Source organism: Truncatella angustata (assembly GCF_020726525.1).
Source record: "Truncatella angustata strain MPI-SDFR-AT-0073 chromosome Unknown BKA67scaffold_2, whole genome shotgun sequence".
NCBI lineage: Eukaryota > Fungi > Ascomycota > Sordariomycetes > Amphisphaeriales > Sporocadaceae > Truncatella > Truncatella angustata.
Window position 1 is genome coordinate 3,867,086 of NW_025763382.1, and position 24,180 is coordinate 3,891,265.

The 24,180-nt window shown below is 49.0% G+C and overlaps 9 protein-coding genes across 9 annotated transcripts; 8 read left to right on the forward strand and 1 right to left on the reverse strand.

The window, feature by feature from the left end:
* Positions 1 to 171: 171 nt before the first annotated feature.
* On the forward strand, positions 172 to 1,225 carry BKA67DRAFT_555065 (family 45 glycoside hydrolase). The gene has a single exon (XM_046102038.1). It carries the CDS (start codon positions 616 to 618, stop codon positions 1,051 to 1,053), a length of 438 nt encoding a protein of 145 aa, XP_045961591.1. The 5' UTR covers positions 172 to 615; the 3' UTR covers positions 1,054 to 1,225.
* A 4,374-nt stretch (positions 1,226 to 5,599) lies between these two features.
* Positions 5,600 to 7,288, forward strand: BKA67DRAFT_655631 (uncharacterized protein; the record flags this gene model as incomplete). Its single annotated transcript, XM_046106790.1, has 4 exons — positions 5,600 to 5,652; positions 5,713 to 5,788; positions 5,845 to 7,198; positions 7,251 to 7,288. 4 exons carry the CDS (start codon positions 5,600 to 5,602, stop codon positions 7,286 to 7,288), a joined length of 1,521 nt encoding a protein of 506 aa, XP_045961592.1.
* Positions 7,289 to 7,533: 245 nt separating this feature from the next.
* BKA67DRAFT_187276 (uncharacterized protein) lies at positions 7,534 to 8,674 on the forward strand. The gene has a single exon (XM_046095323.1). The coding sequence runs from the start codon at positions 7,827 to 7,829 to the stop codon at positions 8,418 to 8,420; it is 594 nt and encodes a 197-aa protein (XP_045961593.1). The 5' UTR covers positions 7,534 to 7,826; the 3' UTR covers positions 8,421 to 8,674.
* A 462-nt stretch (positions 8,675 to 9,136) lies between these two features.
* Positions 9,137 to 11,364, forward strand: BKA67DRAFT_555076 (family 47 glycosyl hydrolase). Its single transcript, XM_046102039.1, has one exon. The coding sequence runs from the start codon at positions 9,404 to 9,406 to the stop codon at positions 11,156 to 11,158; it is 1,755 nt and encodes a 584-aa protein (XP_045961594.1). The 5' UTR covers positions 9,137 to 9,403; the 3' UTR covers positions 11,159 to 11,364.
* On the forward strand, positions 11,349 to 12,647 carry BKA67DRAFT_555078 (uncharacterized protein). Its single transcript, XM_046102040.1, has 3 exons — positions 11,349 to 11,478; positions 11,532 to 11,672; positions 11,725 to 12,647. Exons 2-3 carry the CDS (start codon positions 11,652 to 11,654, stop codon positions 12,490 to 12,492), a joined length of 789 nt encoding a protein of 262 aa, XP_045961595.1. The 5' UTR covers positions 11,349 to 11,478; positions 11,532 to 11,651; the 3' UTR covers positions 12,493 to 12,647.
* A 1,383-nt stretch (positions 12,648 to 14,030) lies between these two features.
* On the forward strand, positions 14,031 to 15,616 carry BKA67DRAFT_555080 (Mss4-like protein). The gene is made up of 2 exons (XM_046102041.1): positions 14,031 to 14,738; positions 14,930 to 15,616. The coding sequence occupies exons 1-2, from the start codon at positions 14,199 to 14,201 to the stop codon at positions 15,443 to 15,445; spliced, it is 1,056 nt and encodes a 351-aa protein (XP_045961596.1). The 5' UTR covers positions 14,031 to 14,198; the 3' UTR covers positions 15,446 to 15,616.
* Positions 15,617 to 17,207: 1,591 nt separating this feature from the next.
* BKA67DRAFT_555084 (Clr5 domain-containing protein) lies at positions 17,208 to 19,214 on the forward strand. The gene is made up of 2 exons (XM_046102042.1): positions 17,208 to 17,507; positions 17,567 to 19,214. Exons 1-2 carry the CDS (start codon positions 17,356 to 17,358, stop codon positions 18,915 to 18,917), a joined length of 1,503 nt encoding a protein of 500 aa, XP_045961597.1. The 5' UTR covers positions 17,208 to 17,355; the 3' UTR covers positions 18,918 to 19,214.
* A 985-nt stretch (positions 19,215 to 20,199) lies between these two features.
* BKA67DRAFT_532576 (uncharacterized protein) lies at positions 20,200 to 20,571 on the forward strand (the record flags this gene model as incomplete). The annotated part of the gene is made up of 1 exon (XM_046099555.1): positions 20,200 to 20,571. The coding sequence occupies one exon, from the start codon at positions 20,200 to 20,202 to the stop codon at positions 20,569 to 20,571; it is 372 nt and encodes a 123-aa protein (XP_045961598.1).
* A 398-nt stretch (positions 20,572 to 20,969) lies between these two features.
* Positions 20,970 to 22,701, reverse strand: BKA67DRAFT_655637 (cytochrome P450; the record flags this gene model as incomplete). The annotated part of the gene is made up of 3 exons (XM_046106791.1): positions 20,970 to 22,020; positions 22,105 to 22,296; positions 22,355 to 22,701. 3 exons carry the CDS (start codon positions 22,699 to 22,701, stop codon positions 20,970 to 20,972), a joined length of 1,590 nt encoding a protein of 529 aa, XP_045961599.1.
* Between the last annotated feature and the right edge of the window lie 1,479 nt (positions 22,702 to 24,180).

The window sequence follows — 24,180 nt, forward strand, 5'->3', positions numbered from 1 at the left end:
TGACATGGCCGACAAATAAATTTGATTTGGTCAGATCAGAAGCTGGTTGTAAGGCATGTTTTTCTTGTTCTACGTATGTTGCCGTGTGAAATTTTTCGTTATCTCCTAGCCTAGCAAGTATCCAAAACGTCGTCTACATAGGCCCTGTTTTGCAATGACCATTCCTAATATCGAATCCATCGCGCTAAGGCCTTTAATTAATGCCAGGGGTAAGCTGTTAGTCCTATATGATATTGCGGAGAACGGGATATTAAATGGGTCACTCTATACCGTCTTTAGCTGCCAATATCATCGGGACGGAGGTTCCGTGATAATCGCCTTTTTACCAGATGATGAAACCAATTTTACCAGAAAGCTTCCTGGCGCGGAGCTCCGTCAAGATTACGTGCCTTGTTTTGAACAGCCTTTATAGATGGCATCAGATTGCCAATATGGTTGTGACATCAGAGGCAGAGAAGTTCCGATTCGCTTTTTCGAACAGCCGTACACTTTTTGACGTTATTTTTAATGGCTATTATAATATAAGATCTGGCGCCACAAAGCAACCCAAATGCATATTCTATACCCAGCACGCCATTTCATCGGCTACTCACAAACATTCTATCCTACATCAACATGCGTTCCCTGCTTCTCCTCTCATCCCTGGCCACCTATGCCTGCGCCCAGGGCTCTTCCGGCAGCGGCCAGACCACTCGTTATTGGGACTGCTGCAAACCTTCTTGTGGTTGGGGGATGAAGACCAACAGCGGTAAGTATGTTGGTACCTGCGATAAATCCGACAACCATCTGGGCTCCTCCGATACCAAGTCGGGCTGCGACAACGGCGGATCGGCATACATGTGCAGCGATCAGAGCCCCTGGGCAGTCAACGAAACCATGTCTTACGGGTGGGCTGCAGTCAAACTTTCGGGCTCCAATGAGCAGACATGGTGTTGCGCGTGCTATGAATTGACTTTCACGAGTGGATCTGTGCAGGGCAAAAAGATGATCGTGCAGGCTAGCAACACCGGTGGCGATTTGGGCCAGAATCATTTCGATCTTGCTGTAAGCTGATTCGCGAGAATCGGAGTGACGCAGAACTGGAATACTGACACGCATGAACAGATGCCAGGTGGTGGCGTCGGCCTCTTCAATGCCTGTACGAATCAGTACGGTGCTCCTCCCAATGGCTGGGGTCAACAGTACGGTGGTGTCTCAAGCCGGTCCGACTGCGACTCCTTCCCCGAGAAACTCAAGGCTGGTTGTTATTGGCGCTTCGACTGGTTTGAGGGTGCAGACAACCCCAGTGTTACGTTCAAGCAAGTAGCCTGCCCGGCTGCGCTGACGGCCAAGAGTGGCTGTGTCAGGAGCAATGATGCTATCAATGAGACCCCTACCGGACCTAGCAGTGTTGGCACTTGGACGCCTACCCCTACGTCTTCCTGAATCTAGTGACAGAGTCCAGATATTTCTACGGTAGAGACAGTCATCTGAAGAGCTTGTGGCAAATGAAATGATGCGTACATAGACAATGCTTCGAATTTCCAATCACATACCTGTCATAGGGTGAGAGCATACCAAGTATTTGAGCTGCTCAGTTTCAAACCAATAACGGAAGACAATGCATTCTTCGATACTGTTTTACTGAAGATAAATATGTTTTGGTGACACTTCAAATCTGAGCTACAAAGTAACAAATGTAGTCTTTGTGTTCTCTTTCTTTGGTTCTACCTCTGCTTTTTCTTCTATCAAACTAGCGGGTCTTGGAGTATCTATAAGTGAGGCAGGATCATAACTGATGTCTTGGTTAGCAGCCATGGTTGTCTGCATATGATTATAGTGTAGATTTTGCGTACCTGAGTATCACTGCAATGGTTCCAGGAGAAAATCAAGAACCAAAGAACTTAATCATATAATAATTAAAAACAACGCAAAATTGCATCGGGTCACTATTTTCAACTTTGTGGTTGGTAGTCGCCTATTACGTTGTCATTTGACTGGCTACTATTGTGATGGCCACCCTCGAAGTCATTGTAGCCGAAGTCCGACGAGTGATCTATTGCGATGGTATTCCACGCATGATATGAGTTTATTTTTGTCGTCCTGGCGCAATGCACATTCCACTCTGGCCGCCCCCATTTCTTTATGCATCGCTACACATCATCTCGCAATGACGCTAGGATCTAGACACTCGTGGTAATCTTTCTTGACATGCGACAGGTGTAGTTGTATCATTTCACCACGAAGCTCCGCAATGCATGGGAAAGCATCAAAATCCTATTGTCAGTCGGCCAGATCAAGAAGGCATCAATACCAGCAGCAACAACGACGACCAACTTTGGGCTCAAAGCGACTAACGCGAGGAACAGTCCGAGCACGAAGAGCTGGACAGCTTTAATGGCGAGGTTAAGTGTCTTGCAGATAATATTTGTACATATCTGAACTAATTGGGTACTATACTGATAGCGGCAGTTATGCCAGCCGCTATGAGGAGACAGATTCCGATGGAGATTTACATGGAGCTGAAAGGCATCTTAAGGCGAAGGATGAGCATGGACAAACAGCCCTGATGAGCTTCATAACTTTGATGTATGTGCTACCGAGGTCGTTGCAGCTACACTATCAGCAGTTGTACCAGGAGAAGTGCTTTGACCTAGACGTTGAAGATATATGAGGAGGATGAATAGTCGACGCAGGCTTCTTTGATGGCTTGGCGGTTATCGGAATTATATGACAAGCTCATTGATGCTGAAGCTTCTCTCTGTGCACCAGAAGAACCTTCTAGTGCAAGTGCTAGTCACCTATGTGGAGCAAATGCTAAGTATGCGGAAGGACTCGGACGATTGTTCCTGCTTGTGAGGTTATATGCTAAAGTTATATATCATGGCAGACAAGCTGAGATGCCGTTAGCGGAGGAGAAAGCGTCATTAGTAGGGGTCTAAGAGGATCAGTTCCTGGTTTGGCATTTCCTCTACTCACCGACTCCATAATAATTCCCACCCGAGCCTGGGAGTAAGGTCCTTCAAGTAAATCAAGCGTAGGTATCAGAGGAATGACAATTACATAGACGCTCTCACTGCAAATAATCAATAGAGCCATTTATTTAGGAGACAACAAGGAGGCTTATGTCAACCAACACGTCAAGGGCAGTGCACTGGCTTGTGGAATTCTTGAGGAATATCTCACGGACGTGAAACGAGAGCGAGGAACTTATGGCGGCATGGAGACAAAATCGTAAGAGAAAGGCAAGCAATGAACAATCCAGACCTCTAAATTGCTCGCAGAGGGGAGGAAAAACCCGACACTTGTTTATGCGTAATCTATGTTGTATTTTATACTATAACGGATCTCAAAGGGGGTTTCTATTTGTGTAAAACGCTATTATATTTGCTAGCTGATTTTGATCTTTGAATTAATAATGTATGGTTTATCATATGTTAAAAGAAGAGCCTTTTGGGGTAAATTGGGTGAGATCCGTCGGACTTTTCCTCCCCTCTGCAATATTCAAGGTTTGGTATGGAATACTAGTCAGAAGTGTACCGATTTTCTCCCCACACATACACGAAGTCTTGCAGTAGTGAAGGGTGACGGGTTGCCTCTGGACTGGGGTTTGAGAATACCGTGTGGAACCAACCGCCTCGGTGCCCGCGTCTACAGACTTCCTGGATTGCACGATTGGAGCCTGGATGTAAGGTGGACACTGAACTGCGTGGATGGGTATTGTGCCTTTTTGGCGTTCTTACAACACAATGGCGGCGGCTACCTTTTGTTTCCACTGGAGGCATCGCTGAGCTCTGCCATTGGCCTCGGATGTTATCATAGCCAAAACGTAACGAAATCTGAAGATTAAGATCATGTACGACTTGTCGCGACATGTCTCTGTGGGCCAGATCGTGAACAGCTTGACTCTATCTGGTGAACTGATTAATAATAATAAAAAGTAAAAAAAAAAAAAAAAAAAAAAGAGAATTGATATTGATTCATGGCAGTCTAGACCGCGACTCGGTATTCGCGGGCATTTGACACGTCGGATGTGATATCCCAAGCAGAGGACTGCGGGTCCCCCTGCAGATGTTGAGCATCGCGTGCGACGGATACGGGATGAAGCAGAAGTTGTTATTTCTTTTGTCGAAGTATTTGGGCGAGAATGTTTATGTGACATCACTCCAAGTATTATTTATAGTATTCGTTTGTTTGTATGGGATTTCTGTGACTGAGAAAGCCTAGAATGAGGAGCACCAAGTGTAGGAGCTGGATGGACCCCGTTTCAGGTCCTGAGTGTGACGTACTAGTACGTGACAAGCCATGCTCTGCACTAGAAGAATGATCCTCGATTCTCAGCTTGAAGACGAGAGAAGGTCGTTTTTTTCAGTAGAAGCAATATGAAAAGAAAGAGTGGATGCATATCTGGATACTCTTGCCAACGTACTCCGCGCTCCCCGTACCACCTTGATCTGCCTGGGACGGAGCTCAATAGACAAGCTTTCTAGACAAGCTTTCCAAGCACATGTGGGGCGTGCGCTAGCTGCATGGACAGACGACGGCGAAGGTGGATGGCCCGGGCCAGCCATTGGCCAGGGGCTTTGATAGTCTGGCATGACTCGTCAGTTCAGCTGCGGTAGCCACATCGATTAATGCATCATTCCCTTTGGGGAGGCATCAGTGCCTGGGTCCGGGCATCCAAACCACGCTGGGGATCACATCCAACTTCAATGTTGGGCCAGCTGATGATGAAGTGAGGCCTCGATCGCACAGCCCATCAACAGTTTACCCCATCCGCCCGCCTTGTCGTTCAGGAATCGTCTCCGTCAGTTCTCTTTGCACATGCATCATGACCCTTACCTGAAAGGTCGTACTCCGTACCCAGGAACTTTTCACTATTTCCGAGGTGCTAGCCAGGGTTAGCATAGCCAGGGCCCAGCAACAAAATGTTCTCATTTGATCCCCCCGTCACCCAGTCCCTCCATCTCTCTCTTTTCTCTTGGCATGCACAATCTGATGCCCGTCCGCCCCCCCAGAAGCGCCCCCGACTACTCTACTGGTACCACTATTCGTAACGAGGATCTCGAATCCTTTCTAGGTTCCTCATCCGTCCCATTCATTGCACCTGATCCTCTTCCCAAATCCATTCACTGGCTCCGACCGTAACGTTGTCCAGAGCGGCGGCAGCAACGCACTCTCTGGTCTTCAAGGTTCTCAATTTAGAACTGGTGATGTCTTTCGTGCAGAGCGAAAGCCTTAACACGTTGGAAATATGATCGTCGAGCATGTGTATGTCAATTGTCTTGGCTTTTCTTAGTCGTCCCGAGTCTTTGTCTTTCCCCGCGACGTTCCAAAAACCCGTTGATTGGCACATCTTGGCGCCAATGCTGGAGTCTTGGCGAATTCGACTGACGTCTCACTCACAGCACTTACCCAGGTCCGAAATGTTGTGTACGTTTACTATGACACCTTCTATTTTTATTTTGTTTTTGGTTCTGTCTTTGGTCAAACCCGACCCTTGAGTTGTCGCCGCTCATCTTTGTTCTGCCTGCCATGAGACATGCTGTCAACGGCGCGTGTGTGCATGGTTCTGGGGCGCTTTTTCTTTCCCGTTTTCCCCGTGCCACGCGACCATATCATGTCTCCTCCACAAGATACCCACGCGCACTTGGAGCATCGTCACCAGCAATGGTGCAATACGATACCTGTGCTATTACTTACATGACAGATCCAGTGCTAATGGCAGTCTAGGCTCTTGTTCAGCAATCCTTGGCAAGGTGGAAACGGAGGCTCCAGCACTATCTTAAGGAATATCACATCGATATCTGTAAGTAACATCCCCTAGACAGACACTACGGACTGGCCCTGACCCCTCGATTCTAGAAGGATATAGCATACTCTGAATCCATAACAGAAAACATCACAACACTCTCGACGAATTACGCACCAAGCGATGGTACTGTTCAGGGGCTCCTCTATGTCCCGGATATTGACCCCGATGACGCATGCTCGGAGAGAGCAGCCGCGTATATACCCAAGAATGCTACGCGTCAATCAAACCTGCCGCCCACAACTTACAACCTAGTAGCTTTGGCCCCATGGATTGACGCCAACTGCACAAAGGCACTGTTGACATCAACCCGTGCCGATCAGCTCCGAGCATTTCTCTTCTACCTGCCCAACAATGATACATCTCAACCACCTGGTGCCGACGATTCAACCTGGACCCTGGACGATGGCAGCAGCAAGTCCTGGATGTCCAGCTATCACTACCCAATCTATGTTATACCCGGCGCCAGCGGCACTGAAATGATGCACGAACTCAGTCTATACTCTGGCAGTCTGAACCAAGTGCCCTACGGTGCTAACATCTCAGCTCTATATCATCCAGATTCAGCAGATTACGTGCGGATATGGACGGAGTTACGGGTAGCCTACGACTCACCCACCCTGCCCATTTGGGCTTGGATATTGATCATCGCGGGCGTGTTTATCTCCGTGGCGGGAGGCACTTCAATGTTTATGCATTGTGCACAGCGTCGTCGCCGTGCAGCATTACGTCGACGTGTCATGCGCGGAGATACCGACCTGGAAGGGTTGGGCATCAAACGTGTCACAGTACCCCCACAACACATCCTCGATTTTCCGTTGTTCACATACAACTATGACCCTCCCTCGGCATCTCTACCATCTCCTAATTCACCACTGTTTGCCGAAATGAAAGGCACATACGGTGCATCATCCAGCACCGATCCGACGGCAGGCAAGCATTTACCACCACCCGACTATCAACCTTCATGTCATATTTGCCTCGAGTACTACGAATCCAAGGTCTCCGTTATTCGGGAACTCCCTTGCGGCCATATCTTCCACCCGGACTGTATCGACGAATTTCTTGGCGAGATCAGCTCGCTATGTCCTATTTGCAAAATGTCAATGCTTCCCAGGGGTTACTCACCTAAGATCACAAACGGTATGGTGAGACGAGAGCGGGCGACTAGGCGTCTAAGGCCTAGGGTCGTTATTAGGCCAGATCCGGAAGATGCCCAGTCGCGAATAAACTCGTGGAGCAGTACTGTGAAGAAGCATCTTTGTAGCCCTCCTTCCTCGCCAAGACAGCCGGAGTCATTTGCTTTTGAGATGCCCGATATGACGCGTGATCCTGACACGACACGACAACGTATGCGTGAGCTTGCTGGACCGGTCGATGACCGCAGCGACGATGGTAAGCCTCCATGTAAGTCTTGGTGCCTTTCGATTTCTCAACTCAAACACTGACATTCCGTTAGGGAGAAAGGCCGTCGCAAAAGTTTTCCCCTGGCCATGAAATGTAGTATCACGGTGGCCTCAGCATTGCGTGTTGGCGTTCAAAAATCATAAAAGAATTGGGTGAACATTTTAAAGGCGTTTAGTGGTGCGAGGTCAACACGGTGTTGACTTGGTTGGGAGTATCTACGAACTTACGATAATTGGTGTAATTGGCATGTTCTTGTGGGATTTGATACTGACTTCGGCGCAAGTCAGGTCTCGGCGTTACTGCAGCTTGGATATACCCCATCATCGGATATTTGAAATCTATCAGCGGAACAGTTAATGACATCAATACTAAGGGCTTGGCGGATGCGTGCTTTGCATATTTACTGCAATCGTCTGTGTCACACATGCTTCCAGAGTTATGTACATAGTGGGTGACAGTATAGCATTACATGGTTATGGAAGCTGGATTTGCACAGCCCCGTTACAATACCCTATGCTGTATGTCGTGGAAATGGAGACATGGCGTTACATTGGGTGTATAATTATACATTAATGATTACGTCTGTAAACATCGGGATAATGGATTAGCTCCAGGGTAAATCTCTCATATGATGATTTTTCAGCAGCGGTTTTTTTCATCGATCGCGGTGATCGCCATCCATTTCGTACACCCTTTGCTCGTGTTGCCCCGTCCAACTCCGCCACACCGAACCTGGCATCGTGCAGCTCATGCTAATGATCGTCTTTCGGTGCGTGATAAGCATATATATTCTCACCGAACTGATGCGAGTGCTGCTGGTACCGATTGTACGGTATGCTATCTGAGCCTGGCTCAGCTCGTGCAGAACTCAGTGGCTCGGCAGCCTCCTTCTTCCGGGAACGACGAAGCAGAAAGATTACCAGGCCTATCAATGCCACCACTATCGCACCTCCTTACCGCATTGCCTGCTATCGCACGAGCTGATAATTGTGTGTTGCGTTGGAAATTTGCTGCAGCTGAATCCGAAAACGAGTTCCCTGATCACGAGGTCGTATTTGTGCTTATATCACCCACAGTACCGTTTTGGCACGCTGCTAGGGCTTTGCTACCCATGACCGGAACCAGCGTGCTGCCTCGACGAAGGGCTGGCTTGCGAAAATTCAGGATTATACCCGAAAGGTGTACTTTCATGCCAGTCCAACATCCCGTGGCGTCACTATAGCCAAGTGGTTGAGTGAAGTTGGCACCAAAAACTTGGTCTTGATTGTAGCCACCGAGCACAAGTGATCCGTCAAGGGCGGCATCATGCACCAACCTACATTCGGCGCCAGAAGATGGAGCAGAGTCTGGCACTGACCTGGCCAGTGTCCGCCATGGCGTTAAGCATTGTCGAGTTTCATCCCATTCCCATTGCATGTATCATGGTAGATCCATGGTCTCAGGCTAACCTTGGTATCCCAGCTGGAACACTCGCCGGGGGATTCGTCGAATCAGGTGTAAATGCATCAGTTACACCAATACTCGTAGTCAAACCAAAAAGTTTGGAGACGCCTAACTCGGCCCGTTTGCCTTGAGTTCCCATCGATGAGCCGCCGGCTGCGACGAGGTCTTTTGCTTTGTGGAAGGAAGTTGGCTGGCCGTCTCAGTGGAAGTCGTCTTGGTCAAGTACAACCAAGTGACCCAATTACGGGGTTAGGCCAACGCTGTGTGGTGTGCTCACAGTAGCTATATTATCTCATGGTGGACGCGCAGGTACGGATGCGTGCGTGCATATGAACGCGCCGTTCTGCACGCGCACAATGCGAGTGTCCAGAGTGTCGGAACAAAGCAGCCAAGCAGCGCCCGCAGACGGTAAAATAGGGCCCCATCAGCGGGAGATTAAGCCCAAGTCTAGCTAGCGAATGAGCGCTAAGCGCTTTATCACCTGTGGCAGCAGCAGGCAGATCCATCCGACCCCCGGTTTCAAAGACGGTGTTATCGTCTTTGGCCTTGGCGGATGCGACCCTTGCAACTGCCGCCCATCAGCGCTCGTCAGCGCCATCTCTCCCGGTTTGCGGTCGTCAGGAGTCGGGAGCGGCTTCTGGCGACGCAGACTGGCAGAATCCCGAGCATTGTGCACGCTGGCCCGGGACGTTCCTCCCAGATCTCCACGTGCTGTCTCAGCCCTTCCTCATTCCAGCCGGCACCTTGTTACGTGGTTCCTCCATGCTCGCCGAACATGGAGAGTGGTTGCTCCAGAACAACCACATGACCATGGCGGCCCTCGTCAGGCGTCCAACGCGACTGCTTTCGGTAGCAGCCGGTATCCTCGTCTTCTATGTCCTCATCATATTCATACCGAAGCAGCCCGACCGGGTGTGGAACTTCGAATATGTCCAGAGCAGCTACGACTGGTCGGCGTTGCCTCAGAGACACCCAGTTCCAAGCGTCACTCCCTTGCCGACCGGCACACTGCCCACGCTCCCCAAAGTGCAGTACGACTTCGCCTCCGATGAGCAACCCACCAAGGACAGGCTCGCTGTCTTGAGCGACCGACGAGCCGCTGTCAGAGATGCCTTCGTGAAGAGCTGGGATAGCTACAAGAAATATGCTTGGATGTACGATGAGCTCGAGCCTGTGTCGGGCTATCCAAAGGACACTTTTGGAGGATGGGCCGCAACGCTGATCGACAGCTTGGACACGCTCTGGATCATGGGGCTGAAGGATGACTTCTACGACGCCGCCGCAGCCGCAGTCACAATCGACTGGGCCACCAAGGAAACCTCCATCAACTTCTTCGAGACAACCATCCGGCATCTAGGTGGGCTGCTGGCTGCGTACGATCTCAGCAAGGAGAGGGCCTTACTCAACAAGGCAATCGAGGTGGGCGACATGCTCTATTCAGCATTCGACACGCCCAATCGCATGCCGCCCTTCTGGCTGGATTTTAAGAGGGCGAAAGACGGCACTCTGCAACCGGGCACTCACGATCCGGCTGCCTCGACCACCTCGTCGGGCTTGGAATTCACCAGATTGGCGCAGCTCACTGGCGACAACAAGTACTACGACGCTATCGACCGGGTCTCACGTTTCCTAGAGCAGTCGCAAAATACGACTAGGCTTCCCGGCATGTGGCCGACGTTCCTGGATTTAGAGTTCATGGATGTGTCCACCGGGAGCGACTTCACTCTGGGTGCATTGGCGGATTCGCTTTACGAGTATCTGCCAAAGATGTACGCGATACTGGGTGGCTTGGAGCCGATGTACGAACAGCTCTACCGAGGCGCAATGGATACGGTGACAAAAAACCTATTGTTTCGCCCAATGCTTCCCGACCAGGACGATATCCTCTTCACGGGTGATATCACTGTCGACCCGTCCACAAACGCGGTTGAGCTCCAAGGTGAAGGCCAGCATCTTTCATGTTTCGTAGGTGGCATGTATGGGTTGGGTGGGAAACTGTTCAACATTCCAGAGCATGTTACAATTGGCGAGAAAATTGCCAAGGGTTGCGCTTGGGTTTATGATTCCTTCCCCACGGGGGTAATGCCGGAAATCTACAACCTGTTCCCATGCCCAAGCCTCGAGCCTTGCGCGTGGGATGAAGATGCCTGGACGGCAGACGGTGATTCCAGCCTCAAAAGGGGCTTTAAGAACGCCCGCGATCCACGCTATCTACTTCGACCAGAGGCCATTGAGAGTATTTTTCTTATGTACCGTATGACAGGGAAAGAAGAATATCAAGAGATGGCCTGGCGGATGTTTCAGTCTATCAAGAAATCAACGGAAACCGATTTGGCCTTCTCGGCAATCAGCGACGTTACCGTCAGTGGTGCTACGCAGAAGCTGGACTCAATGGAGAGCTTCTGGACGGCTGAAACATTGAAATACTTCTGGCTGATATTTTCATCCCCAGATCTTATCAGCTTGGATGAGTACGTGCTCAACACGGAAGCACATCCATTACTGCGGCCGAAATGAGCATTGAGAAACTTCACATGATTAGCGTTCTTGCATTTCTTGATGTAGATCTATCAAGAATGGTTTGCATGTATGTGGCATGATAGCATAGGCGTTCTAGGATGGGTCCTCATTCATAATTGATATTTTTCACTCGCTGTCCTGGTACAAATGCTTACAATGAGACCGCATTTATTTAAATTACGTCCATGGTACCACCGGCGTCAGTATTGCCTCGGTATTAAGCTTCTTCACGTGGAGCTCTGCAAAGATATATTTATATGTTGCTCTAACCATCATGGTTCGCGAGGAGTCATTCATGCTCCTGCTCCCCCTCTCCTGTAAGAATAACGTCTTTGTTTATCTGTTTGTGCGAGTAATAAAAGAAAAGAAGAAGAAAATTGCCTCTAAGAGCAAACAAAACACGCCAAGGACAATCGATATACATATAAACACAATTGTACACAAGCCTCAGAAATCGACATGTCCTGATTTTGTATCACAAATGGCCTAAATGTCGACCACCTACATCACAGTAAGTTCCCCGATCTCCTAGATTATATCCCTGGCTCACCATGGTCTGGCAGGCGCCGCAATTTCACAACACGTCCTTTAGGGGCTGGAATCGTAACCGGCTACTACGCCGTCGCATCAAGGGCACTCCTGCACCATTAGATATCAAGGAGTATCGTTTGGATCCCGCCAAGTGGACCAACGGACTCGGTCCATTGAAGAAACGGCGCGGATCCAGACACGCCGGCGTCGACGTCGGATTGACGATAGACGCCATCCTGGGCCAGAACAAGGACGAGCTCATCTGTCTCGTCTGCAGGCAGTTCATCGAGGACTGCGATGCGGAAAACGACGGCGAGGACGACGACTGCTACCTGATCTGGCGACGTGGTCCCGCGCGCCGCCTCTACAAGTCCATCGAGATTCGCGACACGGGAATATCCATGGGCAACGGCGCCTACGTGAAGCCGGGATGCCGGATCGAGAAGTGGAAATGGCTGGGTGAGTACCTTGGTGAACTGCTCCCGTTGGGAACCGCTAATATCCACGTGCCTGGTCTGTACACGTTCGAGATCGCAGGCATCGCGAGGGTTTGTGCTCAGACGCACGGGAATCTGACCCGGTTCTTCAACCATAGCTGTGACAACAACGTCGAGGTAAGAGTCGAGTGTGTTGGCGGGAGGCAGATTGTCGCGTTTCAGGCAAAGAGAGACATCGAGGAGAACGAGCAGATCTTCATTGACTATGGGCCGGACTACTTTAGAGATACTGGCTTGAGATGTGTTTGCGGTTCGGTGGCTTGCCGGTACAAGGGCGCTGCCGGCAGGAAGAGAAAGAGATAGCTTTGAAAAAGACGTGGTAATAGAGGTAAGTCGGCGATACTCATCTCAAGTTTGATATGTTTTGAATGGTAGGCGATGTCTGAAAAGTATAAAGCTCATGTTGATTTCCGATTTGTGACGAGTTTTGGAAGTCCATTATCAGGACTCACGACTCCGGTCTCCTTTGATATGTGGCCATCTTCTGCATTGCATGAGCCGAGTGCTGGGCAAGACAACATGTCATTTGCATCAGGTACAACACAGTTGGCACCGATCCTATTCAAATTAGTCTTTGTAATTTTGTTCTCATTGTTGCAATATTATTTCTCATCAGAGTGGAGAGCGAGTCGAAGTCGCCGATACTGCGTAAGCTTGTTCATTAGCTTTTGGCAATTACGCTCTCGATGAAGCACGCCACCTGCCACCTGCGGCGGTATGACAATCTTCTTCGGCCTTCTTACTTACATGTGCCTCATGTAATGACCTTATTCTTCTCCCCAAGTAGCAGCTTACCTATCTCCTTCCATGTCTGTTATGCTGTGCTTGAATGGCAAATTAATGGAAATTTTCGCTTGAATTTCTTTGTCGATATGAGCTTGAATCGTGGCCGCACACAAAAGACAAGAATTCTAGCCTTGTCCGAAGGACCGCTCAAAGTGGTGTATGGTTTACGTCGAGATGAGACAATCAATTCTAGCTCCTCGTCAAATAGCCCGAGGATGCTTGTCACCTTCGTTCCTGATGGTCTCATAAAGTCCCCGGAAAGCTTCTCATGGACTGCAGCTATATCCGGCGCTATATAATGAATTCAATAGTCTCAGCAATTTGTGAATTACCCAAGAAACTTGCTTACATCGGTCAGGCTCTCCTCTGAAGTATCAGATATGGCTAACTCTTCGCCCGCTAAGAGATCCTCGTAAGGCTGCTCTGTATTTAGACGCAACTTTTCGAATATCAACAATGATTCTGTCGAATCTACCACAATACTGTCAGTCCTCATCTTAAGGTTTGATTTCAGCCAGTTAAGAATGCCATGTGTGGAATCTCCCCCTAGATATAACTATATAATTATAGAATTAGCAGAGGCATGGTATTATGTATAGTATCACTCGAAACAATGCTTTCTTCTAGGAGAGTATCCTTGTTCGATGGCACAATGAAACTCATTTCGCAGTAAGAACCAACGTAGCGTCGCCATGCGATTTTGTAGTTCACTTGAACCCTTTCCCTTTCCCTTTATCTATGCCTTTTTTCTCAGTGTGTTACTGGATCGACTGATTGCAAAAGTAGAGCATAAAAAAGCACATGAATATCCACTCTAAGTGACTCGATCACTAACAGGAGAACTATGAACGCGCCTCTAAAACCGGGGCTGGAAAGCACTAACCTTAGTGCATGTCTTTCTCAGCTTTGTGCATTCCAGCCAATCCGTTACTTCGAAACTGCCTGCCCCTCACCTTAGCGGCGTCTCAATGGGTAGCACAAGGATCAACTGGCAAATGAAAATGATGGTGCTGCACATATCTTCCAGGCAGAAGTCAGGTGATATCGCGACTCTGTTTAGATTTCAAAGTGCCTACATATCTTTCTGTCGAGCGTAGGGCGCGTGAACCCCGTGTAGCTTCCTCTATAAGAACCCGTATATGTACCCATGCAAGCTGTGATGGTCGCGTAGAATCATCATCTTACAGCAACCAAAAGCTTGAACACCAGCACAATTACTGAGCATGGCACAAATTGAAGCGCAAGAAAAAACTGTGGCTGCGCAGTGTTACTGCAAATCCGTTCATTTCACCTTGACGTTAAAGACCTCAGATCTTCCTTTGAACACTCATCTCTGTCATTGCTCCATCTGCCGTTACTCTCACGGCACGCTGTGCGTTTTCCATGCAACACTGCCAGACAACGTTGCTCCCCACTTCGTCGCCCCATCTAGCCAGGACAAGTTGACATCATACCGCATTCCGAACGCTGATACTATCTATTACTTCTGCTCCACCTGTGGTTGCCACATCGGAGGCTCGTTGCCTGACTACACCGATTGGACCGTCTCGACATCTATCTTCACAAATAATGAGCCTGTCTACCAGATCAACTCGCACGTCTTCAGTCAGTCTGCTCTAGGCGGAGGCTATAATGACTTTCTCTTTCGTATAGGCGATCGAGATATGAAGGACTGGAACCCGAAGGGAGATTCAGCTCGACCGAAGTACAACGAGGCAGCATATGGCGCTGATAGTGAAGAGCGCCTGCGAGCTGAATGCCACGTAAGTAATTTCCGCAATCCTTTTTTATTCTTTTAAAAAAAAGTTTACCTCTTTTACCATGCCTTTGGAGCCGCGATCGCCTATCAGAGGCAATTGTCCTTTTGTGACCAGTTCGCAGTATTCCCGAAGACCCCCGGCCCCATTTATGAAAAAAAGGAAAAAAAATCACTCACCGACTTCAAATGCTATAGTGTGGTGGCGTTTCTTTCACTGTCCCTAGACCTCGCGACGGGGACCGTGATGATCCCGAAATGAAGCGTATTGTGTCCCCCGTTGACAAGCGCAAATGGATTGCTACCATTGACGCATGTGACGACTGCCGCCTCACAAGCGGGACGCACGTTGTCTCGTGGACCTTCATCCCATTGGATCGGTGTGAGCCCAGCATCAAGCCAGATTTGCTGATTGGTACAATGAAGACCTTCGAGTCCTCCCCTGATGTTTTGAGGTCATTTTGTGGTGTCTGTGGCGCCGTCATCTTCTACTCCTGCCACGACAGGAAGAACATCGTCGACCTCGCTGTTGGCGTTCTGAGGGCACCGGAAGGAGTCAAGGCAGAGAACTGGTTGACTTGGCAGGCCGGGCGTATTGGATGGGAAAAGGATGGTTTGCAGTACAACGAGGAGTTCATATTGTCACTAGCAGAGGGCTTTAAGAAATGGAGCATGGAGAAGTATGGTCACGTTGGCGATTCACGCTCTGTGTAGGGAAGTCCACCGTGAGAGTTCTCTATGTAGCTCTGATGCATCTACCAGATCTTCCAGAGGCACTGTGTGAGCATCGGCCAGCAAGAGTTCTCAGCACGAGTAAATGACAAAATCCTTATTTACTAAGTGGCAGCAATTTGATATAGAAATCAAAGTGACAATTCAAATCCACTACTGAACGGGTATCTCAACGACAAACCAATGTAGCAATAGCTCCAAACCTCTGTTTTCTTCCCTGCTGCCTACTGTTCTCTGCATGAGATTGATGGGCAAATGCCAGTTTAAAATACAACATCTCCTGGGCGGAGAGCTACCTTGATTAGCGGTCCTCATTCCGCCAATTACGTCGACGCTGCACGGATTGCTAATCGGTAGCGCTACTAATATATAAGGCTGCTCATTCTCAGCTGCTGTGCCACCAGTTACTGCCAACAACAACTGCCACTTGTAGAAAATTCCGTGTAGGACTTTGACGTGGAGCGGCGACATGGTTGAGCAGTATGTTCGGCTGTTACTAGAGATTAGCGATATGAGCTCGTATACGAAAACGACTGACACAAAAACGAGGCCCGGTGGCATGTAGGCTTATGGATTTTCAGAGCGAATTTCAAGATTTCAATTAATAGCTTGCTTAGAACGCTTTTACGTTTCTGAATTAGAAAGACGGCTAGTAATCGTGGGTTTGAATACTTGTGCGGCAAAGATCTTATACTGAACCAGCAAACAGCTGCTATCAGGCATCGTAGTTCTGCTCTATTACTCGTGCATGGTAAGCTCATAAATTGCAGAGCCTCATGTATTTATGCTCCTATTGATTACTAGCGGATAAACGCCGGAAGTTGTGCTTATCGTGGTTCAACATGGTCATATTCAAGGGAGCGAGAAGGACCATGGAGCCCTCGGGGCAATTGCACAAGTGTCTCAGCATGTTTAATGATCTTGTTCATGCTTTAAATCTATGATGAATGGATAACGCTAAAAAAAGACATGAAAAGTGGGTTGATTGGTTAGGACGGATCATGGCTATAGTGAAGCGCGCCTGGCGAGGTCTTGTGCCGAAAATTTCTTTTGGGGTGTGAGGAGATCAATCAGTGAGGTGGAAGATATTCTGGCAGTGACGAAATTAGTGACACGAAAGGACCTAGTTGCTGAGGTTCAAACTAGTTAGGATGGTGAGCGACGCGCACAATATGACCGACGGGGATTCGTCTTGAGCAGATAACATTTGCCCATGTATGATCTGCAGTACGTTATTTGGAATGCTCCTTCGAAACCCAATCATCCTTGTGCTGTGATTTAGTAAGACCTTGGATGTCACACTGTCATTTAGTGTGCATAGGACTCTATCCTCACCACACGCTTCGAATTTTCCGCTGTGATTTACCGTTCCCCTAATGAACACAGATAAAATGCCACCCACGGACACGTCGCTAAATACTGCAATTGCGGTCTTTGGACGAAGACAATGTGACGGCTATTTATTGATTAGAACTTTGAGCTATTCCTGCGAGCCGGATCCACATAGTGGTCTGCGTTTGCAAGCACCAGGAACCGTGATGCAGTCAATATAATCCAGACCCTTGCCGGACGTACTCGAATATATCTGCAAACGCGTAGGGCTGCATCAAGGAGGCCAATATCGGTCGAGTGACATGAAACGGTAACCAATCAGAATCAATGCCAAGACCTCCCTTTTAGCTTTGGTCGCACCCCTGCTGGCGCGGCCATCTGCCGAAACCGAACCTGACTTCACGCACGGTGTCACCTCTCATATGCACCGTCGGAATCATCCGACAAAACCTGGGCGGCTTATTGCCACTCAACCTCAATATTTAGATGAAGCTATCATATCATGACAGCCCCAGATAGCCGATATATCGACGCTATAGCTCAGAGGCACGAGATCGGCCATGTCACAGCCGGCTCGCGCGGCCGATGCCCCGCCCCAGCGTGGAGACTGGGAGCGGCACAAGCGAAGGATCGCACAGCTATACCTGGAGGAGAACAAGCCCCTAAGAGAGGTCGCTGATGCCATGCGTACGGAGCATAACTTCACTGCTACGTATGTACCACGGGTAAGCCCCTCGATGAACGGAGACACGATGCTCACGATCGTGACAGACCAAAGATGTACAAGCAGCGCTTTCATCAATGGGACTTCCGAAAGAATTTGAAAGCAGGTGAAGTCAAGAAGTACAAGGTCCAGACTGCAGCCGGGCATGAGACCCATCTTCCCGTTGTCCACGGACGTAAATTAGGCTCTAAACGGCTGAAGTCTCTGGTTGTCAAGTCAAACAAGTCCCTGTCACGGTCACCGGGGTCAGAAAGCTCTTATGGTACGCCAACGCCGACCACACCAGGGCCAGCCACGCCACTGCCGGGCACCATTAGTGCTCCAGATGACGTTCGTCTTGCCGAAAACTCTATTCGTGCTGTGGTAGCATATTCGAGGACGCAACTGAACGACCAGCTCTGGAACCTTGCCAATTACGACGAAAAACTCACTGGTACATATTTCTGGTCACAAGGGATAAACCTTGCAGCATACAAGATTGCCGAGAAGCGGGATCTAGCCGCCAACTTTCAAGTTCTGAATAAATCTTGCGATGAGTTTAGAAGTGTCCTTAAGAAACAGGATCCTTTACTTGTATGGGCAACATATAACGCCATCTTACAGCTTTCAAACGTCGGAGAGGATATAGCGAAGTCTTTCGCCAAATTAGCCGCGGGTTTGTCGCAAATACATTTTGGAAGGTCTCATCCTATGACGGTGCTCTGGTCCAGTGTGCGGCGGATGAGCGTGCAAGATGTTCAGAAACTAGCACTACCCATTACGGACGCGCAATTCGGTCTGTTCCACGACGACTCAAGACCAGGCAACTCGTTCTGGCCTAAGCATACTATCAACGTGGCAAAGAAGCTTCATGATCTAGGCCTGATCACTCCAGAACAGACCCATCAGAAATTAAACTATGCCCTGCAGTGGATTCAGCAAAATCCAGGGCCGGATATCCAGGTAGCTGAGGAGCGGCTGAACTCGACCCGAATGTTCATTGCGTGCATATATATTGACCATAAAGAGTACAGCAAGTCTGACGCTGTTCTTAGCGAAGTTGAACGATGGAAAGACAACGGCGGCCTGATTAGTGACAATCAATTAGTCAACTGCACAGAGATACGAGCGGAGCTGGAGTGGAAGATGGGCAACAATGACAGGTCTGAATTCTTGTATAAAAAGGCATTAGCGACGGCGCAGGAGCTGCTTTGGGAGAAGGACCCTGGCCGCATCGGCTTCTCGTTTTCGGCCCTGGAAAACTTCTATATCGAGACGGGGAACGAGGACGCCGCTGAGACGGTACGGGCGGCTTATAACGCACATCTGCAATTATTTGTGGGCGATGCCGAGGAAGGAAACATGCTGATGGAAGACACGAGAGTGCAAGAATTAAGCGACTATGAAAGCGATGGCTGAGTGGAAGTCGTGCACATATATGGACAGAATGCCAATATGGTGGTCCCTACCTGACGCGTCTACTGACATTGTGCGAGGAATATCCAGGCCTGGAGAATTACAAACCCTCATATCGACAGCTCTCTCCAATCCGTGTTGCAGCGGTTTGAATATACTATTCAAGACCTCACATTGGTGAGGTGGGCAGCAGCACCAACCTCGTCGGGTTGCAGCGCGGGGCTGGCTGATTACGAATGGGAATAGGTTCATAGTTCCGGGCAACTGAAAGACTGAATAAACAAATGAAATGAATGGCCGCCGAGTGGATGAACTGAATGAATGTATGTGCTACCTATTCATACTGCATAAGGATATCGCATTTGTGGCGTCTTGAAACGGACTGGTTGATACCTCCCCAACGCTATTGCTTCAGCTTCTATGAGAAGACTGCTTAGGGGTTGTGACACTCGCACAAATTAACGCATGCCTTAAACATGTCTTGACTGGAAAAACACCTGGCTCACCTTGTGTACATGTTATTGTCTGCTGCCCTGGGCATGTTTATACGACGATGATTTGCTTCAACCGGCAAATGGGTTAATAGGCCAACGCCCAGATATTTTATGGAATATCACCACTATACGAACGTCAACTATCATATTGATCCGTAAGGCAATTGCGCAACTAGTGTGTGGAGTGGAATAAGGCTTATTCAGAATGCATTAGAATGATGTGAGTGACTACGGATAACATTAAACTGTGTCTCGGCTGTTCCCGGCACTTGCAACGGCGGCGATGGGAATCAGTGGGGGAGGGGGGGCTATTCTCCAAGCTCACCTGGATGTGGGGATTTCACTACGCGTCACAGTAACTCTAACCATTGCGCACTGACTTGGCAGGTCTGGGCCCACATCGTTACGGGGCTCGGTTACGGCTACGGTCGCGGTTACGCGTACGCGATGAATTGCAAAATCACTTCCTAACAATAAGCAGGTGCCCCTTTTCGGAAAAGCACGTGCCAGATTCATTTCCCGTGAAAAGATCCAGCCCATGGCGAATCGTTATCGCTCCACGCTCTAACGGAGCCGTATTCTTTTCCTTCAACTTACGATAACACTCAATTGTCATTCGTTACTCCGTACATCCGCCAATTCCGCACGCTCGACCCCATTACTATAATCCATTCTTCATTGTCGCATTGAGTGAGCATCTGAGAGCATCTGTGCCTCCCTGTTCCACCCGACGACAATTTTCCTCCTCCTGATATTAACCCAGTTGAAATCACCCTTCCAAGCCACACATCATGGAATACCGCCGCAAGAACGATGAGCCTGGCTCCCCCCTACAACGCTTCGGTCGTTGGCTACGCCTCAAGCAATACCAAGTCGAGGTCACCTTCGCAGTATACATGTTCACGCCCACCGAGAAGTTCGTCTTCTGGTCGGTCGTCTTCCTGCTCTTCTCCATGACCACCATCGCCTCCGCTCTCTACCTCCCCCAACACATCTCCTTCCTTATCGACCGCGCCTGGTTCTATGTCAATGGCGGAGAGGCAAGCAGCGGTGCTGCCTCCCTTGCCAACGTCAACGTGAACAAGGAAGCCCTCTCGCTTTCCGTTACCTCCGTAGGCGTTGCAGCTACCCAAGTCGCAGCCTCTACCGTTCGAGAGCTATGACCAATCCTCGCCTTGTATATACGAACCAGCATCATGGAAATTACATCATCTAAACACAAAACAACCTACATTTATCGGGGTGAAGCAGGCGTCAGGCGTAAGGATAGACATGGAATGAACGGCAATTTTGGGATGAGGTTGAGCATGTTTGCCGACCCTATGTTATGTACGAGAGAAAGAACAAGGTTGGCTATTCAGCTGCTAGAAGACTATCTACATGAACTTTGTGGGAGCTACTCGTCCAGCAGATCCTCTAATATAATATTAATAAGCTAGATGTCCAAAGGGGGGGTTTTTTTTTTCATCCATCCGGTCAAACACACTACAAGATCGACAGTTTGAGTGTACATTCACTGCCTTATTATGCTTCTGAGCTTATCGACGCGCACTCTGGCTACCTAGATCAGGCCCTGCAGCATTTTCTCGTCTCCCTCTTTCCAAGGATGCTCGACCTCGACACGCTTGATCAATTCGGCAAACTTCTCGCTTCTAGGTGCGATGGAAGTTGTATATGGTTTCGGGTGCATAATGAGGCCCGGGGCTGCTTCTACCAGTGGCTCAATAACCTCTCCGGAATCTCCATCGACGGCCTTCCTGATATCAAGCGTAGCCAAGCTTTGCGCGATGACCAAGAACAGGTTCGCATCGGCCAGGTGTTTTCCAGGACAGATTCTTCTCCCAAAACCAAATACGTAGTCCACGCTCAGCGGCTCCGGACTCGGGCCCAAGAATCTCTCAGGCTTGAACTGTTCAGGCTCATGGTACGTGCCCGGGTCTTTTGCAAACCACGCAATTGCCGGGACGACGACTGATCCTTTCGGAATAAAATATCCTTGACACTCATCGTCCTCATCTGTCGCATGGGGAAGGCCCAAAGGCGCGATAGGCCGCCACCGTAATGTCTCTTTCACAACGGCTTCGACGTAAGGAAGGGTTTCCCGGTCCTCGAAGCTGGGAAGCCGAGTGCCGCCTGTAATCCGGTCGATCTCCTCTCTGGCTTTTTGCTGCACTTCTGGAAACAAAGTCATGGCAAGGAAAAACCAGCTTAAAGCGGCGACTGTAGTGTCAGCTCCTCCATCGTACAGGGCATTCGCGGCCCACTTGATTGTGTCTCGCTCTCTGGAATTGGGATTATTTTCCAGCAAGCCTTGGACAAAGGACGGACTTGCAACGCCTGCCTCAATTTGCTTTTCCGTAAACTCCACAGGTACGCGGGCTACATCTTGTAGCGTCTTCTTGTACTGACGCCCTATCTTTTTGAAGTTGGCACCAGGCGCCCAGTCGGGCAGATAACGAAGCCAGGGGATTATGTCTACGAGCCAAGCACCCGGCATGGCCGCTATCCCGAACTCGTACATGAATTTGTTAACCATGGTAATGAGAGGATCATGGACCTTCGGTGACGGGGTGTACCCGTAAAGAGTTTCGAGCAGAAGAGAACCCGTCAGACTGTAACGGACAGTGGTGTGTTAGGATTCTGGTGCTCATTCCAACTACTGGGCATATCAAGGGCGGTGTTGGGGCTATACTGACCCTTGCAAATTCTCAGTCAGTTGCTCAGAGTGTTTCATGGTGCGCAATAGAAAGTGCCGGACTTGAAACTCGATGGCCGAATGGAGCTTGGTCATTGAGCTTTTGGCGCCTAATTGACCAGCCATCAGTTTACGCAAGTCTCGGAAGTATTGGTTATACCCCACAAAGCTGAGGAGTTTGCTGTAGTCGCAGCTGCCGGCCGATTAGCATCGCACGTTCGATCTCATTCGGCAATGCTGAGATATCTTACAGCTCCACCGCAAACATCATGTGCGGCCTCCCGGAGTACTTCGCTGCCCTCTTTTCTAAAAGCTCGACCGCAATATCTTTGTCGTGAATGAGGACAATTGTTGTCCCCAGGGTGTTCACAGAGCTGATCGGGCCATACAGGTCCTTGTGCTTCAGCCAGTGCTGCCATTCCAGCTTTCCGGACGGTGGAAGATCCAATAAGTTTCCTACCAAAGGCAGCCCCTTTGGGCCAGGAGGAAGCGGAAGCTGGTCACGCTTCGAAAAGATCTTTTGCACGATCCAGACAGTCAAAACAAGAAGGGCGCCGAAGACAACGGCCGGGCTGATATCGCCAGATCCTAGGGCCATTTTTGTAGACCTCTCATGGAAAATGAATCAATTGCTAGTGGCTCGATTCTTTGGAACTCTCAGCATGTGGGAGTTCACTATTTTAAACTCATGCTTGTAGTCTCATGCCACGTCCTCTGTCCTACCGCATCGTATGCACACCCGCATACTCTTGCCTTGTTCAGCATTCCCGCTATCATAGCATTTGATCTTACTGGAGAAGTACTAGGAGGCGGTATGTTGCAGGGTCGTATTGGCCCGCATATTTAAGTATGTTACGTTTCGAACTGCAGAGGTGGCGACAGACCACCAACTTCAGCAGAGTGGGAGACTCGGTCTTGGAGCAACAGAAAATGATGGTCGGTTCCCCCCTGGAATAAACAATTATACTTTTGAATTCTTCATCATCCTGTTGTTCTCAAGTTAAAGAAATAAGGCAGCAACACTGCGGAATACTCAGTCATCGTAAGATTGATGGAGCGCCTATTTCATTTAACACACTAGCGTGTCAGTTGGATTGACTAGAGTACATAGTTCGACGATCCAATTTGAGTTCCACTGCTTGGCCAAACATGACGTGGAGATTAGTTATGTTGCGACTGACGATTGGACAATTTTCGTTCTTTATACGAATGTTGCTTCAGTGCTTGCGCAGTGCTGCGGAGCGGGGTCAGCCAGGCTCCAATCATACCTCCAGTGATTGAGCAAAAGTCTCTGTACGTTGGATTGCTATGTGATGAGTGCCTGTACCACAGGGAATATAGACGACAGTACTTCGAACGCTTGCCACAAATCTTCTAACAGATGAGACACGCCTAAACCATATTAGAAACAATACACCTACCAAAACAGTACATAAAAAACCCCCAAACACAGCCCTTCAACAGCCCCCGCCCCCGCCCCTCCCCCTCCTCTTCAAGAAAAAGCAATCAATAACAATAAAACCAGATATTTTTACCATCTTTGTATGATTTATTGTGACATTATAAAAGTGATGAGTCTTGGTGGGGAAAGTACCTGTGTTCGGAGACTTTTGCTCGCCCATTGTAACACCTTAAGGCGACCTTGCTGATCATAGCGGAGCTCCGCAACACACAAGGACTACCTACATATCAAGTACTCCCATGTCAATCCAGGCTCTCCGACCGAAATTTCCAGCGTGTCTTCGAGGGGATTCACCCCAGCAGACTCGGACCGAACGCCAACTTAATTACACCGGGATATTAGGTCCGTATTTTTGATACTATACGGCCTTCAGAACTAAGTAGTCCCCTTCTCCATACGTCTTCATATAAGGTGTACCAGAGTCTGTGTTACAACAATTCGCGATGTAAATTCAATACTTTGACAGTATGTAACCAGTACCTATGGCTTTTCAATTTATTCTCAGCGATTTCTATCATCTTTCTGTCTACTTCGGGTCTTCCAAGCAAATTCTTCTCAAGCTCCTCACCCACACTATATCCATTTACATGAGACGCACATGACAAACCGTAAATT